General features: G+C 54.5%; 2 protein-coding genes across 17 annotated transcripts; one reads left to right on the forward strand and one right to left on the reverse strand.

Moving 5' to 3' along the window:
* Positions 1-2,877: 2,877 nt before the first annotated feature.
* RNF40 (ring finger protein 40) lies at positions 2,878-14,913 on the reverse strand. The gene is made up of 20 exons (XM_058710369.1): positions 14,679-14,913; positions 14,367-14,570; positions 13,787-13,954; positions 13,510-13,651; positions 12,617-12,823; positions 11,946-12,067; positions 11,701-11,847; positions 11,533-11,607; positions 10,710-10,829; positions 10,434-10,613; positions 10,125-10,260; positions 9,166-9,287; positions 8,654-9,081; positions 8,450-8,567; positions 8,176-8,325; positions 7,786-7,998; positions 7,582-7,707; positions 6,232-6,372; positions 6,021-6,122; positions 2,878-4,123 (listed from the first exon to the last, which is right to left on the reverse strand). Exons 1-20 carry the CDS (start codon positions 14,784-14,786, stop codon positions 3,947-3,949), a joined length of 3,186 nt encoding a protein of 1,061 aa, XP_058566352.1. The 5' UTR covers positions 14,787-14,913; the 3' UTR covers positions 2,878-3,946.
* A 145-nt stretch (positions 14,914-15,058) lies between these two features.
* On the forward strand, positions 15,059-18,850 carry CFAP119 (cilia and flagella associated protein 119). Of its 16 annotated transcripts, none has more exons than XM_058710381.1 (9): positions 15,059-15,459; positions 15,783-15,814; positions 16,324-16,389; positions 16,535-16,704; positions 17,288-17,358; positions 17,560-17,676; positions 17,759-17,828; positions 17,920-18,006; positions 18,613-18,850. In XM_058710381.1, the coding sequence occupies exons 1-9, from the start codon at positions 15,256-15,258 to the stop codon at positions 18,789-18,791; spliced, it is 996 nt and encodes a 331-aa protein (XP_058566364.1). In that variant the 5' UTR covers positions 15,059-15,255; the 3' UTR covers positions 18,792-18,850. The 16 variants fall into 16 exon arrangements, 14 of the variants coding, with proteins under 14 accessions (XP_058566364.1, XP_058566367.1, XP_058566361.1 ...); XM_058710384.1 differs by having other exon boundaries at positions 16,535-16,700; positions 17,589-17,676; XM_058710378.1 differs by having other exon boundaries at positions 17,288-17,676.
* The last annotated feature ends 16 nt before the right edge of the window (positions 18,851-18,866 follow it).

Raw genomic sequence — 18,866 nt, forward strand, 5'->3', positions numbered from 1 at the left:
CTGGGGCCCGGTCAGCCCTCCTCTGGGCCAGAGCCTCCTAGACCCTGAAGAGACCTGGATGGAGACCTGGCTTGTCCTCTCATCCCCAGGAGGTAGCCCATAAGCCCTCACTGTGTGAAGAGGCTCAGAGAAGGGCAGCCACTTGCCCAAGATCCACAGGATGGCAGCGAGGGAAACCAGAATGACCGGGAGTAGGCTCTGCACCCAACCAAGCCTCTCCTCCCCCAGCGCTGGGCCTGCCTGGGCCTGGCCTGGGCTCCACATTGTCTGGCCAGGTGGGGCTGCTCTAATGAATCCTCAATGCCAGGCTTGCCTCAGTGCTATCTCCTGGGCCTAGGCCTGGCCATGGCTCCCCGAGCAGCCACCTGAGGTCAGCACTTGCTCTAACCTGTAGCCTGCCTCTGTCCCAGCCTGCAGGGAGCCTCCTGCCCCAGCCAAGAAGCTTTCTCTCCACTTTCTCCATGCCTCTCTGACCCTGACTCGCAAGGCAGGCTTACTGTCTCGCCTTCCCTTTCCCCATGCAGAAAACGAGGAGTAGAGTAGTAGGTAAGGGAGGAGGGTGAGGTGAGCAATGAAGGCTCTCCTGGATTCTGTGTTCCCTGCCCTGGTTCCAGCGCAGAGGTCTTCAGTAAAGTGAGGGGATTTCGGGGGAAAGAACAGGCACTGGAGCACAGTGATTGGTTCAGAGACTTAGCAGAAGGGGCTGTGGACCCAGACGTGGTGCCCACCACAACAGAGGGTCAGGAAACTGGCTGGAAGAAGTGACCTGAGGCATGAGAACAGGGGCCAGGGGTGGGTGGGGTGGGGGATAGAGAGTATATAGCAGTTGTGTGGCAGGGAGTGGGTGGTTAGATCACAGAGGGGGTAGAGATTAAGGTAAGGTAGAGAACACAGGCCAGAGTATAGAGCATCTTGTCTGAAGAACTTGGGGGTAGAGCACCACTGGGATCTTTAAGGAGATTATAAGGAGAGTCACATGACCTCACCCCCCTCCTGCTCCCCAACAACTGGTGGTGTTTTTCTAGGTCTGGAGCTCAGGAAAGAGAATTGGGCTGGAGGATTGGGTCTTAGCAGCTTAGCTGTAGCCAAAACCATGGACGAACACACAGGAAGAGTGGCAGAGAGAGGAGAGGATGTAGCTTAGGGGTGGAGGAACAGGACCAACAGAAGACAGTAAGTATAAGGACAGTCAGGACAGTTAGCACCACAAGTCCAAGATTAAAGAGAGTGGTTAGTGTCAAATGCTCCATTGGACCCTGTAGCCAATCACACAGTAGCCCTAATTCTGGTTAAAACAGGCACCTTCCCCACTGAGGCCAATATCTGCTCACCCATAAGAGGCCAGCTAAGGTCAGTGTTGGTTCAGGAGGAACTTTGGCCTGCCCATCCCAGGGGCCCAGGGTTTCACAGCCACTGAAGCCACTTGGGGCTACTGGGAGTTGTAAGGGGTCAAACTTCCCGAGTGGAGAGACCTGACCAACCCCAAAGACAGAGTTTCCCAGCACTGGGCAAACTGATTGCAAACCAACATTCATGGGGAATACTCTTTTCCTCCCACCACATCAGTGCTTGCTCCTGCCACTGAAATTCTGGCATCTTTATCCCACACATTGGGCTTGAGCAAGTGGTTTGGTACCTACTTTATTAAAGACTCACAGAGTTTTTACTTCTCAGGGTATGGAGACTGGTCAAGAAGAGACTTTTCAGAAAGTGATGTGTAGTCAGCTTGTATTTACTTTAAAAGCCCCTGTGGAGGGGACTCCTGAGAAAAGCGAGTAGTGCTCACAGAGGATTGGCTGACCCCGACCTCTCCCGGGCGTAGCCCTCTCAGAGCCGGCCCGCGTCTCTATGATGCAATATGCTGCGTTTTTCCCATCCTGGCGTCCGCTGCCCCTAGGCGGCGGACACTTCCTGGAAGGCCCGATGCCATCCCCCGCCGCGGCCCGGGTCTCCGCCAGCGTGCCCACCGCGGCCAGCCCAGCGCCGGAAGTCACTGTGGCCCGCGTCTCCGTCTCCAGTCCGACCTGGTCCAGCCACTGCAGCCCCACCGAGACGCTGGACGCCAGGTGGGGCCCAAAGGCTGACAAGGCCGCGAACCCCCGCGAAAGCGGGACTGCTGCCAAGCCTGCGGCCACTACCGTCACCCCGCGCCCAACTCCAGCACCCAGCCCAGTCGGCACTGGCCCCGGCGCGAGCCCCCCCACAGCCGCAGCGATGGCCCCAGCCGCAGACCTCACAGCAAGCTGAACCCACAGACTCCAATCGACACACGGTTCCCCAGAACACGGGCAGCAGCCAGAAAAAGTTACAATGAAGGAAGTCATCCGCTGCGCAGCTCTCCTCTGTCCGCCTGAGGGGAGGGGCGAATGAAGCCGCTGGGGAGGGATAGCCCGCAGATTGCGTCCAGGGCTGCCTTTGGCCGGTACAACCCTAGAACCGGCTCTCTCCACGGAGGGTCGACCTTGTTACCAGATGATTAAGGGACTACATTTCCCAGGATGCAGTACGAGACCCCCGGCATCCCAGCAACCAATTATTGAGAGGGGCGTGGCGAGAGCGTGCAGACTGGGCGGCAGGGACGCCGGGATCGTGGGAGTGCCCTCCCCCGTAGCAGCAGGAGGGGCAGGCCGGTGACAGTGGAGAACGATGCTCTCTCCCTGCAGACATGCTCCTCTCACGAGCCCAGTTTAGGATCCACAAAGGCAATCCAAATGTAACTAGATGCTGGGGGTGGGAAACGCGAGGTTGCTGTGCAGGCCCTTGGCGGGGGGGGGGGGGGGGGGGGGGGGTTACCTGCCAGGCAGGACAGCGCCGGAAGTGTAGCAGCTAAAATCTGGGACCACGTTTAGGGCAGGAAGCCTGGCTACTTGGACTGCATGCAGGCTGAGGGTTGGATGTTTATTCATAACATTAACAGCCTATACAAGACATCTCCAGAGCAGGGCTTGTGGGTCTGAATGGACCCTTGCACCTGTCAGCAGCTCCATCTTCCAGGCCCCTGTCTGCTGCCTTCACAACCATGGGAGTTTGCTTGGGCAGACAGCACAGGTAGCATCATGGGGACAGGCTCAGTCACAGGGTGTTAGATGAAGCTCCTCTACCTGGAATGATCGGAAGTTGGCCCAGCTGCTAGTCTGTCCCTTCCCCTCCTGGGACATAATGCCTCCATGAAGTTAAGGCCACCAGGATGAAAGCAGGGTCAGAGTTTGGGAAGCATGAGGTGGGGTAAGTGGGCTTGGGAGAGAAACAGATTGGTGGGGGGAGGCTGATTAGGATAAAGACTGATGATCTTGGTTCAGCACCCCTGAGATGAGGGCAAGGTGACTGCAACAGCCAGAGTTTCCCAGAAGAGGACAGTGCTCTCGCCCCCCCCCCCTTACAGGGGGGTACCTCCTTCAGCCCTTAGCATAAGGGTCAGACCAAAGAGTCCAGTGAATCCACAGGAAGGAAGTCCCACCCAAGTGTGGAAAAGTCTCCGTGGGCCCAAGAGTTCAGGAGGTGGGGAAACTGGCCCACCCTTGGTCCTCACTTGTGGGTGTATAAGCAAGCAGGTAGTGAGCCTCCTCTTGAGTGGGAGGTCACAGCCTGGGGGATTTCACCCTACGGACAGGGATGGGCCCAGGGAGACAGCTGGAGAAGGATTAAGGTCAGCTTCCAGGAAGCTCAGTTGAATGCTCTGGACCCTCAGGCCTCTCACAGCTGACCCTTCCTGCAGGGCAGATGCCCCTTAGGCTGTAGCCCTGTGTGGAAAAGGTATAACTGAGCTTGCCAGATCTCACTCCCACTAGCATGCACTGGGACCCCCAAACCAACTAGGTGGAGAGGGGCTGGGCCCCCAGGGTCCGGAATGGAGGGTAAGGGCCACTGAATGTGGGGCGGGGAGGGAGGGACTGGAGGCACAGCCCCCAGGGTCCATGGGTGTTCCAAAGTCCCCTGAGTTACGGGTTCAGCTGATGTAGACACGGTGGAAGTCGTGGGCACCAAAGGCTGCGTTGCACTTGGGGCACTTCCTCTGGCGGGCCTCATAGCGGCCCCGCACGCACTCGAAGCAGAAAACGTGGAAGCACTTGGTAAGGACTGCATCCTTCTTGCGGGTGTTACAGCAGGGGCAGGTCAACCGCGCCTGGGCCAGGCAAAGGCATCAGCTCGGGACAGTCCTGATGGCCCCCAGACCCCAAGCTGACAGCAGGAGGTGGTCCAGGCTAAGCCCACCACACAGCAGACTGCATCTAACTCTCACCATAACCCTGAGAGATGGGGATGGGCACTCTCCGGATGAGGAAACTGAGGCTCAGAGGCCAAGGTCTCAAAACCAGAAAGTAGCAGAATCTGGATTCTAACCCAGGCAGTGGTGGCCAGTGGGCAACATGTTCTCCCCGCCCCGCTCAAAAGCCAATAATCCAAAGGCCCAGCCGGGACTCCCCTGCCTTGGGGCTTTATCTCTTGCCACTCTGGCCTTCTCTGGCAAAAGCCCAATCCTGGCTGAAGCTGACGATCTACCTTCTCTTCATCTGCACCTGCTGGGCATAGCAGTGCCACTAGAAATCTCCCATCTCCACCCTCAACTGGGCCCACCCCTGGTGCTGCCCAGAGATCCTGCTGGGTCCCTGGCTGGACTCACTCTTCTCTACCAAGAGTGAAACCTCCTGAAACATCTACCGGCCACCAGGTCTCATGTCCAACTCCAGGAACTCCCTCAACTCAACATTCCCCGACATTCTCCCTCTGCCCCGCTTGAAAGCCCAGGCCAGCCCACACCCCAGCATCACCTCTTCCCTTAGCTGTCAAACCATCCCCATCAATGTCCATCTTTTCTGGAGAAACCCTCCTCTGCCTCCCCATGGCCTCCCCCAGCTGCCCCTGCCCCTTCAAGGCCAAACTGCAGGCTTCTCTTCCTTTATCATTTAAGCTTTGAGATTCCTAAGGGAAAAGAATGACCCATCCCGTATCATATCACAGACCCTCCCTGGGTGACCACAGTTCTATTTGGCTTCCACCATTGCCTCTGCCTGCAGACAATCCTCCAACCTCATCATCCAGAAAGTCCTTCTGCTTCGAATGCCTTCCCAGCCAGCCTCCCAAAGGCACATTTTCAACATCCCTGAGATACAACACTGTCCACCAACACCTACTCCTTTGAGGTCTTCCTAATCCTACCACATGCCACTAGTTTCTCAAATCAGGAACCCAGGAGCTCTCAGGATCTCCCTCTCCCCCACTCCATGAATCAATCCATCCCTGAGTCCAAGCACTTCTGCCTCCTAAATATCTCCTCACCTCTTCTACTTGTCTCTAACACCCGAGGCTAGCTCCCTACCAGTTTTTGCCTCAATGACTGCAACTGCTTAAGAGATTTCTCTGCCTCTAGTCTTTACCCCCTCTAGCCCAAATCCAGCCATATAACTCTCTGGTTTAAACCCCCTTGATGTCTCCATACTACCTACAGGATAAGCCAAGCGTCTCAACCTGACTCACCACACCCTTCAGGATCGGACACTGTTCAAGACCCTCAGCTTTCCTGCTCATCACAAAACCTATGTTCTGTCTTCCAACTACAGTGTCCAGCAATCTGTGCTCCAGCACACCACTCTCAGTGAAGGACCTCTACCCTTCCCTTTGCTGGAACCCTCTCGTCCTCATTACTCACAGTCAACCCTCATTCTTCAGGTTTCCCTTGGAGGACATTCCTTCCAGGAAACCTGCTAACCCAGAGCTGCCGTGGGGTTAGCCATCATGTCGCTCATCACTCAGAATATTGGCTACTTCCTTCAACAGACGGTCAGTTTCCAGAAATCAGAGACTAGAGCTAGTTCCTAGCCCTCCCACACCTGGCCAGGCACTGTGCCTGGCATGAGCACATGTACATTCGTCAGCTGTTTGATTCTCCACAACTAGGGCCCTGCCCACCTTTTCTATCCAACCTGATTTCTGGGGCCCCCAGGCTATCCACTATAGCCCTCGCCAACTCCCCATCTAAGATTCCTGGGTTGTTGGGGCACAACTCAGCCCCACGGCCCCACCTTGTACTCCTTGATCTCCTCCTGGAGAATTTCATCGGCATCTGCGTAAACCTCCACCTTCCTCTGCTTCTCCAACTTGCGCCGCAGTCGGGAGATGTCCTCCTGGGGCAGGAGAAGGGCTAGGCTAAGTGCAAGGGTCCTCATCTTGAACCACCCGCCCCTAGGCCACATCAGTGACCCTGAACAACCCTGTCCCTACCCATGCACACACCTGAGCCCTCTTGAGGTTGAAGCTCTCTTTCTCGCGAGCGGCCCGGCTCTCTGCCAGGCAAGGCTGGATCTCTCGCAGCCGCGTCTGTACGTGCTCCAGCTGCACCTTTAGGTCCTCGGCCAGCTGGGCTGCTTCCACAGCCTGGGGTAGGTGGAACAGGTTAAGGGTGGGCTCGCCTGAGCCTGGCGAGTCAGGCATGTGGAGCCATGGTCTACAGATGCCTATGTCAAACATTCCAGTGATTCCTGCTCTTGGGATCAAGTCCAGGATCTTCACTGGAGCTAGTTCTGCCTCCTGACCTCTCCACCTTCACCTCTATCTCTGCAGTTCCTGACACGCTCACTTCCTACCTGCATAACTCTCTCTCGTATCTCTGAACCTCCACAGGGCTCTTCTCTCTTCTCCCCTCAACACCCCCAACATACAGGTTTCTTTCCAGTGGCTCCCTCAGCCCTCAGCTTACATGTTGGTTCTGGAGACCGGCTCCCCCTATTTTTCTTTCACAGCACCTTAGTTTCCTTCACAAGATTTACTGGAATCTGCAGTAACATATTTTACCTGTGGGATATCTGGCTATCTACCTCCTCAAGACTGAAGTTCCCATTCCCAGTAGGACCCTCTTATTCCAGGTTCTCTCTAGCACTCAGTGCCGGGGGTACATGGCAAGGGGATGAATTATACAGCTTTAATGAATGAATTAAATGTGGGGGGGGAAGCACAGTAGGGGAAACAAACTAAAACTAACATTGATCTTAAGCCTTTCCCATGACCTAGACATTCCAGAACTTCAATTCAACTATGTGACAGGAACCAGCATCCCTACTTTACATCTAGCCAACTTAGTGCTCAAGACGCAAGTTCTGGGGATGCCTGGGTGGCTCAGTCAGTTGAGTGTCAGACTCTTGATTTTGGCTCAGGTCACGATCCCAGGGTCATGGGATCGAACCCCACATAAGGCTCCATGCTCAGCATGAAGCCCGCTTAAGATTGTGTCTCTCCCTCTGCCCCTCTCCCCTGCTCATGTGCTCTCTCTTAAAAAAAAAAAAAAAGAAAAAAAAGTGTGTTCTGGAGCCAAGGAGATCCAGGCCCCAATTTCAGGTCCACTCTTTCTTGAGTAAGTCAGTTGCTCTGCCTGAGCTTGTATTTCCTAAGTTATGAAAAACAGATAACAAATACCATCTTACGATTGTTATAAGACCAAAATGCAACCCAGCATAGACAGGCCTCAGCACAGGAACTAGAACACAGTAAGTATTGGAGACGTGAGCTGGGCCGGGAGAGGAGGTAGAGCAGGGCTTTAGCTGTGCGCCACCATCCCAGGTTGCTTTCTGCCCTCGGGCCTGGCCTCACCTTCCTTTTGTTGAGCTCCAGGGCCTGGCTGCGCAGCGTCAGCTCCTTCTCTACACCCCCGAGGCTGCCCTGCAAGGCCCGCTCTTTTTCCTCCAGCTTCTGCACAGTCAGCAGCTGGGCATCCACCTGAGGTCAGGGGTGGAGACTCAGTGCTGGGGAGCTGGTGCCTCTCCAGCTCCACCCTACAGCCCAGGGCTGCCATACCTGGGACTTGAGGCCAAGAACTTGCTCGCCCAGCTCATCCTTCTCCTCCCGCAGTAGCTTGTGAATCTGGTTGGCCTTGATCCGTTCTGACATCAACTTAAAGTTGGCATCATCCTTCTCCCGTAACTGCTGTAGCAGCCTCCCATTTTGTTCCTGCATGTCCTCAAAAGCCTGACCCGTCACATCCATCTCCGACAGCAAAGCCTCTTCTTCCTGCAGCAGGTGGACAGGGACAAGATGGAAAACGGAAGATGGACACGACGATCGTGGGGAAACCACAGGAAAAAAGGACTGACCACAGAGTGATCCCAGAGCATCTGCTAGGAGTACCCATCAAGGAGTTAAGGGTATCCCAATATTCAGAAGCAGGGGACCACAAGGGGGTCATACCTGCTTGGTAGCACCCAACTTGCGCTGCAGGTGTTCGATCTGTTCCTCGGCTTGCCGAATGCGCCGCAGGGCATCCTCATCAGCAATTTTCTTGCTCTCTCTTCGGTCCCTCTCCTCCAATTCCCGAATGCGGCCTCGTAGTTCATCGACCTACAGCCACCAGAAAGAAAGAGCTAGCTCTCCTCACTGCTTCCTGCTGACCTAGGGCCCTGCTCTAGTCAGAACCCCCCAGGGCAGCCTCTGTGTATGCCCCACAGGCCCTACCTGCCCTCACCTCAGCCTTGGCCTTGCGTTCGGCTGCCATGAGCTGCACCTTATCCCGCTGTTCCTTGGGTGCTGACTTGTACATGTCCAGCAGCAGCTTCATCTCCTTCTGGCTTTCCTGGGCCTTCCTGGAGAAGCACAGGAGGAAGGCTTGGTGACTGGGGCCGGAGGCCACTTTGGCAGGGGTGGAAAGGAGACAAAAACAGGGTCTCACTTGAGCTCTGCTCGGAGACCTTTAAGGAGTTCTGACTCCTTCCTCTTGGCCTCCTCCACCTTGGCCTTCTCCCGATCAGCTCTTGAGAGAGCTGAGGCTACAGATGGGGGTCCCAGGCCAGGTCCTTCCCGCTCCCGAAGCTCCCGCTTGGGCCTGGCCTCAGGTTCTCGGCTCCGGGAGGAGGGGCCCTGGGACCCAGGAGTTAAGGCCTGGGAATCTTCCTCAGAGGGGGCCAACTCCTCTTTCTTTGCTGAGGAGGCAGCAGTGGTGGCACCAGGCACTGAAGCCACCTCCTTTCTGCTGTCAGGGGCACTGACAGGGCCTGGCCCACCCTCTTCTTTCCCTGGGGTTGGGGCACTGAGGCCAGAGTCCTCTGGGTGGCCCAGGTTCGGAATGGAGTGGGTTGAGCCACTGGCCTGGGCTCGGAGCTGCAAAGATAGAGAACAGTGCTGAGGTGAGACAGTGCTTACTGGGGTCTAGCCAAGGCTTTTCCGAGGCATCCCCTTCCTCACCTTGCCAATCTCAGCCTGCACTTCCCGCAGCTTCCGCTTGTATCGCTGGGCATCCCCCTTTAGCTGGTGGTTGTGGTTTTGGAGGCTGCTGATCAGGTGGCGCATCTCACGGTTGATGGGCCCTGGGGGAGGGTTGGAAAGTAAGGGGTTAGACTGGCCTCTGGGCTAAGAGCCCAACTCCTCAGTGGTGGGAGAAGGGGAGCCAAAGCCATCACTCCCATTGTGAAGGAGAGGGAAACTGAGGCCCTGTACGGAGTGTGACCTTATCAAAGTAATAACCTAGGCTTAGAAGAAAACTCTCGAACCTCCTGTTTATGTTATTTCTGTTAATGTAGACTTTTTTTGGTATTTCCAAATTTCCTTCAAAGGAGCACACGACTGTAACATTCATTGAAGTAAATTAGTCTGCTTCTTTCATATTTTTAAATAGATGTCATCTTCTGAGTTTCATTTCTCTGACCTCCCCATCCAAAACCACAATCTTCTAACACTTCATATCTTTCTCCCCTGCTTTATTTCTCTTGATATATTTGCCACTATCTAATATACACCTTCTATTTTTTACTTTGTTGTCTTCCCCCACTACGCTACTAGGCCACAATAGCAAAGATGCTTTGAATTTTGTTTACTAATATAATCCCAAAGCCTGGAAGAGAGCCAGATTTAATACATCCACAAATGAACGAATACCTCCAAGAGAGAGACACTGTAAGGCCAGATAACCACAGACAGGGCCAACAGCTCATCTTCTGGCTGTGCCTGCTCCATCAGCCACCTCAGCTGGTTGTGACCCTCACTGTGCCCTTGAGCCAGGTGCTATGATCCCTGTTTTGGCCAGGGACAGGAGGCTCTGCAAAAGGAAGGGGCTTAACCCCTTGCATCTGGATAAGCAGTAGCCCCCCACCAGGGACCGGCAATCCCAGATAAGGCCCCACCTCCACCCCGTCTTCACCACATACCCGCCTGCTCGTTGGCCGCCAGGTTCTGTTCAAACTCGATGCGCAGCATCTCGTACTCCTTGCGTACCTGGGCCAGCGTGTCCTCCAGCTGGATAACCTCTGTGCGCAGCTTCTTCTGTAGCCCCAGCTCATCGCTCTGTAGGTTGAGGTGTTAAGGACCCACACAACCCTTTAGCCTCTGGCAAACCCCTCTCTTCTTCCCCCCCACCTCAGGCCTCAGTGGCTTAGGAAGAATTTATTCCCAAGGGATCCCTGGTAGCACACAAGGCCTCCAAAGGCCCTGACCCTAAGTCTGTTCCAGGGCCATACCTCCATGTGCTCAATGTGTCTCAGGTGGGAATTCTTGGTAGCCAGCAGCAGCCCCCGGGCCTCATCAAGCTGGGTCTTCACTTGCAGAGACTCATTATAGAGCAGTGAGAACTGGGCCTGCAACATCCGGTACTCCCCCGTTTCCCGCACCACCTCCTCAGGAAGGCTCCGCAGGGCTACCTAGGAGCAAGGTGCCCAAAAGCGATCAGCAGGAGGATTCAGGGCCCAGCAACTACCTGGCAGGCTCAGGCCCTACCAGGCCTAAATACAGCCCACCTTGAGGCGCTCATTGGTCCGCACAGCCCCCTGAAGCTCGGCCTGTAGCTTCTCCAGCTCTGCCATCCGGCTGTTGGCCAATTCCTGGTTTTCTTCCAACTCTGCATTCAGCATCTCAAACTGTGGAGCGGGAGGGACTATGGCAGGTAGGGCCAGGCCAGAATGCATGCTTCCCTCCCATCCCCACCACACGGGGACAATGATGGATTCTGAATCCCTAAGGACAGGCCAAACCCAAGCACTTTCCTAAGGGCTCCCAGGTAAGTGGGAGAAAATACTGCACGGTCAGTGCTGGTAACCAAGGCTGACAGGGAGTCAGGGAAGCCTTCCTGAAACACCTGAAGAAAAAGCTGAAATAAAGAGTTCACAGGAAACAGTGACCCTCACGGCACCACAAAATAGTGCAACGACCAAGAAGTCACAGAGCCCGCTCAGTGAGGCCCTTCTTCAGCTACCCAGCTAAGAACGCCAGTCAGCTCCAACATATTTCCATTGGTCTCTTTTCTATGCTTTTTCTTTGAGGCACTTATCGCCACCTTATGTACTACGTACTTATTTGCTCCCTCAACCAGAACCCAAACTCCAAAAAAACCTCTGATTTCTGTCTATATTGTCCTCTGATATGCCTGCTTCCGAGCAGTCCCTACCATTTAGCATTCAACAGTATTTACTGAATATGTAAACGAATGAGACAAAGCAGCATGAGTACAGGCAAGGGCCTCAGAGACCATGTGGGTGGTCTGTCCTTAATTCTGAGGGAACGTTCATGGGTAAGGTAGATAAAAGGTTACGGGAGGGGCTGCCAAGAATGGTGGCTGCTCACCTTCTGCATGCTGAGTGTGATCTGGCCCCCCTGGAAACCCGAGGAGCTCCCAGACACATAGTAGCCAGAGTTGAGCTGTAGAGAGACAGATAGATGGGAGTGGAGGAGAGAAGCAAGGACTCCAAGTATTTAGCCCTGACTCCATCTGACCCAGCACCCTAGCCCCACCTGCTCCAAGGCCTCCGCCAGATGCTTATTGAGCTTCTGCTCACGCTTGCGCAGCTTCTCGATGTCCCACTGCAGGTCCTCCACCGTCGTCTCCATCTCTAGCACCTTGGTCTCTGCTGATGTCACTTTATCCTGGAGCTCAGAATACTAGACAATGATAGGGAAGATGCTTAGAGCAAGGGACTTGGCTCCCTGAGAACCTGGGTGCCCATCTAACCCAAATCCTGCCCCGGTTTTAATCCCACCTCCAATGAGATGCGGTGGTGCTTCTCCTGTAGCTGGGTGGCCAAGTCCTGCAGTCGCCGGTTCTCACGACCCAGCTCCCGGGTGCGTGCCCGAGCCACCTCACTGGGGGGCTCGCTGTCCCCTGGGAAGGCAGGGCTCGGGTAAGAGCGAAGTCCAAGGCAATGGGGCAAAGTACTAACTCATTCTGTGAGTGCCCATGTGATCCACCAGCTGTCTTGCCAATCTCTCATGACAAAGCCAGGAGTCTTTATCCCCACTGTACAAAGGAGGAAACCAGCTCAGAGAAGAGAGCCATTTACCAAGAACGCCCAGGCTAGAATGACAGGACTAGGGCTGGGAGAAGCCTGTCAACCTGCAAAGCCCACGCACTTGCTACTATGCCTTGCGGATCAACAACTGCCACCAAAATTTGCGCAAAGTGTTCCAAAGAGGTCTCCAGCTGGAAGGCAGGGGCCCCATAAGCATCGACAACTCCTCCCACCCATCTCTCTAGAGTTCAACCCCAGGAATCAGAGCCAGGGCCCCATCTACAACCCACCCCTTTCCCTGAGAACGTGGCTGATTTATTCCTTGGAGAATTATGGCTGCCTCTGGGCTTGGGGCATTGAGGGGATACAATCAAGATGCAAATGGGGGTAGACACCTGTGCGATGGGGAAGGAAAAACCAACCTCGGCTATATACTCGCTGACAGAGTTCCTCCACCCGGCGTTGTAGGCGGTCTGAGGCCTCTACGACCCGGGACACAGCTGCCTTGGAGAACTCCATCCGGCCCTGCAGCTGGAGCTCCACCTCCTCACTGCTGCTGGCGCCCAGTGCTACCACAAAAGCCAAGGCTGGCTCGCTGAGAGGGGGCCGCGGCTGCACCGGCAGAGGCTCTGCGAGGGATGGACAGACCTTTGTGAGGATAACAGCAGCAATTACCACCACTCCATACGATGTTCCAGCCTGAGCCCTTCACTCTACGGCTCACTGAATCAACATACGCAATGCCTGTAATACAATGATATCCCCATCCTCAAAGTGATACAACTTTATTTCAGAGAGATAACTTACTCAAGGCCACAGAGCTCCCAAATCACTCTTCAGGGAAGCCTTCTCCATCTAAGTTAGAACCACACACATGTGTGCATACACTGATTCCCTCTCAAGGGCCCCTGTACTTTTTACTCATGGCTTAAAATCACTTCCTCCCTGAGGGCAGGGCCAACGTTTCTTCCTGTCTTTGTTTCTTCTGAGGCTGTACTCAATGTTAATTGAGCCAGTTAATTGAACCAGTACTCAATGTTAATAGTTTTCAACTAAATGAGTGTCAAACATGACACGCACTATGAACCAAGTCACTCAGATTCCAAAGCCCGGGGCCTGGGGTCTTATCCACTGCACTTTTGCCACCCAAACATGAAATCAGGTGTGTGTGTGTGTGTGTGTGTGTGTGCGCGCGCGTGCGTGCACGAGTGAGAAGACCGGCGGGAAATTTGAGAGACTAATATAAAAGTCCCCTCCATTCCAGGACCTTTCTTAGCTTAACTAAGCTCCCCAGATCCTAGGGCCCCGGTCCTACCCCTCAGCTCCGATGTCCCTGGCTCTGTGACAGGGGTCTCATCACGTGTCAGTCCCTCCTGGGTCCCAGGGGCCTCTGTCCCTGAAGACAGCTCCCCCTGGCTCTCATGGTGTCGGAGAAGGGCTTCCACGGTTTCATCCAGCTGAAGGGAGAAAGCACCAAAAATGTTACAAATCCCTCAGGTGCTTCCCAGCATGATACCCCTTTTCCCAGCAGAGGAGTCTGAGGATTGGCAGCAGGATCAAGGCCAGGTCTTGGAAAGCAGAGGGGCGTCCACCTGGGCCCAGTAGCGATTGACAATGAGAAGTGTGGCATCGTCTGTGGCCTGCCGCTTCTCCAGCTTCTCAATTCGTTCTCGGAGTTCATCTTCACAAGCCTGTCGCTGTTCCAACCGCTCTGCTAGTTTCTTGTTCTTGAACTGCAGAACCTTCAGGTCCATCTCCTCCTACCAAGGAAAACAAAGGGGCCAAGGAGAGGGTCAAGCAGGGCCCAAGAAACCAATCACAGAGAGAAAGAAAGGAGAGCAACTGGAATGGAGAAGAGAAAATCCCCAGACTAACCGCTAACAGGATTTAAAGAGGCTCAGACACCCACAGAGAAAGCATCTTGGTTGTGAGTTCTGCTACTACCTCTTTCTAACTCTCAAGTCTTTGACAAGTCATATGCCCCCTGGGAACATGTTTCCCTTATCTGTAAAAGGAAGGCAAAAATCGTGTCCTCCGTTTCCTTCAACAGTGTGTTCTGTAAAGTGAACCGTGCCAAGCTTGGGCAACTGGGAGTAAAATTCTGGACGATTTGGACGGAGAACAGAGATGGGAGTCTGGCAAGTTGTGAGGACTGAGGCAGGAGCCACGAACCGTGGAAGAGATGCCCCCAAGACGAATGGGCTCTATGAGCGTGGTTGTGGTCTTCTCTTCACGGCTCAGCTTCTTCTCTGGGGGCCCTGAGCCCCCGTCGCCGGCGGCGCGTTTGTTGCCGGGTCCAGACATGGCCGCGGAGACGAGGAGCGGCGCAGGGTCTCCCGAGGGACGTCGGGCAGGCGTAGGTGGCACTTCTGTCACCTGCAGAAGACAGAGAGCATAGATGTGGAGGCTGCCAGCGCTCCGCAGCCCCAAGCACCCCAGCACACACCTGCTGGATCTCGCCCCCGCCAGCCCCGGGCCCCTCACCTGCAGCAGGATCAGCCTAGCGCCATCTTGGACTTCACCGGACGTCACCGGCCTCTTCAGCCCAGAGCGCAAGCGCCGCAGGCAATGCCGGATGTGGCGAAACTTCATTTCCTGTTTCTATTGGTCGCGCTTTGTCCCACCTCTAGGGTCCCGTTTGGTTTCTTTCTGAACACCTCCTCTTTCTCTCGGTGATTGGCCAGTAAACAGTTCCCGTGGCAACTGACACCGCACTTACATTCCCTAGTCCTAAAGGCATCGCCTGCCTCAGGTCAGCCACTTTGAAGGGAGGGCGCGGGGGCGGTGCTTGAAACTTATTGCGCATGCGCATTCTCTTCTTACTGATTGGCGAGCGCCCTACACTTCCTCCCTCCCTCCACGAGCTCCCTTAGCAACGGTCGCCGTTGAAACGGAGGGAGACGCCCCCTGCGGATTGGCTGCACCCGGTCTTTCTACGGCGCCGATTGGCTGAGGCGTCGCTAGAGGGCCAGGCCTTGGCAGTCGCTGCCCGAGAACCGGCGTTCCCAGGACCTGGGCGGGACAGAGCCAGTGGTGACCCACGGCAAAGAGGAGCGACGAGATGATCCGTCAGAAGTCCAGCCAATTCCTAGGACTGAAGATGCAGTCGGAGCTTGAACAGCCCTCCGAACTGCAGCGGGAACCCGAGAGGGAACTCACTTCAGTGGATGAGTCCGTCATGCGGATGGCAACAGGTGTGCGGCCTGAGTCCGGCACCGCGGCCTCGGTAGAAGCGGATGAAGATCCTGCAGCCAACTTGTTCCCGGTGAGGGCGGGACAGAGTGGTCCGCTCATGAATGTTTGTAAAAGGGCTCCCCGGCAGGGCGCCACCCGCCGTTATGTTTATTAAAGTTCAAGACGTTTCCTGGGTGCCTTGGTGAAGAGGCGGGGGTGTGTAACTCCGACTGTTAAATGCTCATGAATGGTACTTAGGGCCTATCAAAGCCTGGCCTGCCGGCGTTGCTCGTACATAATCTTTAAGATGAGAAGGCAAGTTAGCGGGTTCTTAGGCCAGCTGGAGATCCGCAACAGGTCAGGGACTGGGGCCAGGGACAAGCTCTGCCTGCCCAATCCGCTTTCTCTCCGCAGCCGCCGCTGCCCCGGCCCCGGATCTGCATGTGGTGAGTGTGAAGAGCCTTGGGGAAAAGTTACACTTTACATTTACATTATTCTTCCCCAAAAGTTCTGTCAAACAGCTAGAGCATTGCCCATTTTACAGATGAGGAAACTGCAATTACCCAAGATGACTAGGTCTCCAGCTTTCCTGCCTCCCCAGTCCAACGAGGGAGGATGGGAAGAAGGGAGCCAAAGACTAAGGATGTAAATGGAATATCAACTGCTGTGGAGCACTGTATAAATGGGGACACTGAAGCCACATGAGGAGTGGCAGAGACAAGAGCTTAAATTTCCTAATCCTTGGCTTTATAAACGAAGAGGACCAAAGGAGTTCATTTAAGCCATATTCCTTATTTGAAGGTGGAGAAAGCTGGATCCAGAGAGAGTAGTGGAAGGGCTAATCCTCAAACTCAGGTCTCCTGATTCCCAGTTCAATGCTCTAGCCATCATAGCCCTGCCAGGAGACTAATGCACAATGGCCACCAACACCTTTTCACCTCTTTTCTTACAACAGGAAATACCTGGACATCCATTCCATGCACAGGCTGGAGAAGACCACCAACACTGAGGAGATGAGGGAGTATGGGGGGATGAGGGAAGGGCAGAGAAGCTGTCTCCTGGGGAGATTGAGAGGGCTGGGCTGGGAGGGCAGGAAGAATGCCCAACTCCAGAGCATGTGGTGCATCGGTGTGGGGAGGCTCGCTCATTCCTTCCTCTCTCCTAAGGGTGCTAGCTGAGCTGTTGGGGCTAGACTCTCCTGAGCAGAGCCTGCGGGATGCCATCATCCTGGACCTTTTCTCCCATGCACTCATCTTCTGCCGCCAGCAGGGCTTCTCACTGGAACAGACATCAACAGCTTGTGCTCTGCTCCAAGATCTTCACAAGGCCTGTGTGGGTGAGAGGGTCAGGCTACCTAAGGGTTTGAGCCCAGGGGACAGAGGAGACTGGGATGGCAAAAGTGACCAAGGGAAACAGTAGTTCCCTTGGAATCTTTGGATTCCCTTGGAATCTTTGTTCTGTCATTACACGCAATATGACCACACACAAGTTGTTTCAGCTTTGAAACCGTCCATTTCTTCATATACAGCACCAACTTCATGAGACTGTTCTGAGAAATATTGTGTGTAATAGATGTAAATATACACACAGTGCTCAATAAAACAGCTCCTCCTCCACCCCCCCCCCCCACTTTATTCTTAGAACTGTGTTTTTCTGCACAATGTTTAACAAGAGGTGAAATTACATATTTCTCGTTTTATTGTATGTCACTTACAGACAGGACCTTGTTTGTTTTGTTCAGTGCCCTAGAACAGTGCACGGGGTACTCGGTATTTGTTGAGTGAATTACTGACATAAGCCAGGACTTAAACCTAGATGTGCTCACTTCTAAAGTGCAATAAGTAGCTGGTGAGTGAGTGAAATGAATGAATGATTATCAGGGAGGGGACTCACTGTCACATCTTGCTTTCCCCCCTCAGCAACCCCCTTGGGCAACGTGGAGGAATGTTACCGCTACTTCACCAGTGTTCTTTTTTGCCACGGACTCAGGGTCAGTTCCTCTGGAATGGAATCTTCAGTCTCCCCCCAGATAAAGTCTAGCCCAGTCTCCTGCCCTCTCTCACACTCGTCACCCTCATCTTTCTCTGAAGGCTGCAAGGGGCTCTCCCTGCTCCTGGACTGCCAGGCACTTGGAGAAAAGGTCAGGGTTCCTGGGGGTGGTCAGTCCCCTAACTCCCAATCATCCCCACAGCGGCCTCCCTTCAGTATCAACCTCTTTAGGGAGGAACAGCTGCTTGCCCTGGCAGATTATGTGGTCAACACCTACTTCCGCCACTTCAAGCTCTACAAATATGTCTTCACACCCCAGGTACAGAGGCCACCTCTCATCTCCCCCTTTCACTCAGTGCAGATGCCCTCCTCTCAGCCTCCCTCCTCCTCCCTCTTCCCAGGTGAGGCTGGACCTATCTTTGACTTACATAGGGCTACAGCCGCCTGAGCTCTGGCCAGAGGATGAGACAGGTGAGGAAGAGGGCTGGGGCTGGGGCTGGGGCTGGGGCTGGGGCTGGAGCTGAAGCTGAAGCCTCTTCCTCTTCCTGCTTCTGGCCTGCAGAGAAAGAAGGCGAGGAGGTGGAAGAGCAGGCAGTCACCCCACAGGAGGAGGAGCTGGAAACAGTGGTCCAGCCAGAGCAAGAGCCAAGTGAGGAGCTGGAAGGGTTAGGTTCCCCTGTTACTTGGAGCAAGTATAAAATGAAGGGGTTAGACCACATCAGGACTTCAGGTCTGTTTTAGGCACAGTGTCCTTTCTCCAAATGATTCCTTATGCAGAAATTCAAGATGACAAACCAGGTAATAAAAGTGCGGGGGTGGGGAGGGGGGGCGGAAGAGGAGCTCCAGAAAAGGATAATTATAAAACCAAACAGTAACAACCAGCACACATTTAGCAGTAACAGGGTGCCAGGCAGGCCCTGTGTTAAGCATCTTACATTTAACCCTCCCTCAGTCCTAGGCACTAGGTGCTAGCACTATCTACATTGTACACAGGAGGAAACAGAGATATGCAAAGATTAAATCACCTGTGTAAGGCCACTTATCTGCTCATCAGCAATCCAGAGAGTCCAGCATGACCAGTCCACCCTCCTCTCTCCACAGAAGGGCTAGTTGACCTTTCCTGAACTGAAGCCTTTCCTGATTGCTACCTGTGTAGCCCCAGGCGCACCTTGGAGGTTGTGTTTGCCCAGCTAGGGGCAATCCTTCAGCCCCATGGCATCTCTGCTGACCTGCCCCTTCTTCCTTGCCTCTGCAGGCCAGGTCTCCATCCTGCGAGCCTACATCAAGACCCAGATGAGCAAGGAGCTGGGGCAGCTCCAACAGCTGATAGAGGAGCGGCTCAAAGCCAGCGAGGAAAGGCTCAACAGCAAGTTGACCATCCTAGAGCGGCCCCTCCAGCTACCTCCTGGCAAAGGCAAGAACAAGACCAAGTGACCCCCAGCATTTTCCCCAATAAAGGCCTGGGGCAGAGCAGCCCCATCCCCGTCCCCCCACCCCTCCTGAGCATCT

Source organism: Neofelis nebulosa, chromosome 18, assembly GCF_028018385.1.
Source record: "Neofelis nebulosa isolate mNeoNeb1 chromosome 18, mNeoNeb1.pri, whole genome shotgun sequence".
Classification (NCBI taxonomy): domain Eukaryota; kingdom Metazoa; phylum Chordata; class Mammalia; order Carnivora; family Felidae; genus Neofelis; species Neofelis nebulosa.

What these genes read in the sequence shown, in the direction of transcription:
- RNF40 (XM_058710369.1), bottom strand. Translation starts at nt 14,786, where the DNA reads ATGAAGTTTCGCCACATCCGGCATTGCCTGCGGCGCTTGCGCTCTGGG. An exon ending in TCAATCGCTACTGGGCCCAG is followed by an intron (nt 13,652 to 13,786) that starts GTGGACGCCCCT and finishes TTCTCCCTTCAG; the next exon opens with CTGGATGAAACCGTGGAAGC. An exon ending in TGCAGGCTGAGATTGGCAAG is followed by an intron (nt 9,082 to 9,165) that starts GTGAGGAAGGGG and finishes CTATCTTTGCAG; the next exon opens with CTCCGAGCCCAGGCCAGTGG.
- CFAP119 (XM_058710378.1), top strand. Translation starts at nt 15,256, where the DNA reads ATGATCCGTCAGAAGTCCAGCCAATTCCTAGGACTGAAGATGCAGTCG. An exon ending in AACACTGAGGAGATGAGGGA is followed by an intron (nt 16,390 to 16,534) that starts GTATGGGGGGAT and finishes CTCTCTCCTAAG; the next exon opens with GGTGCTAGCTGAGCTGTTGG. An exon ending in CCAGCCAGAGCAAGAGCCAA is followed by an intron (nt 18,007 to 18,612) that starts GTGAGGAGCTGG and finishes TTGCCTCTGCAG; the next exon opens with GCCAGGTCTCCATCCTGCGA.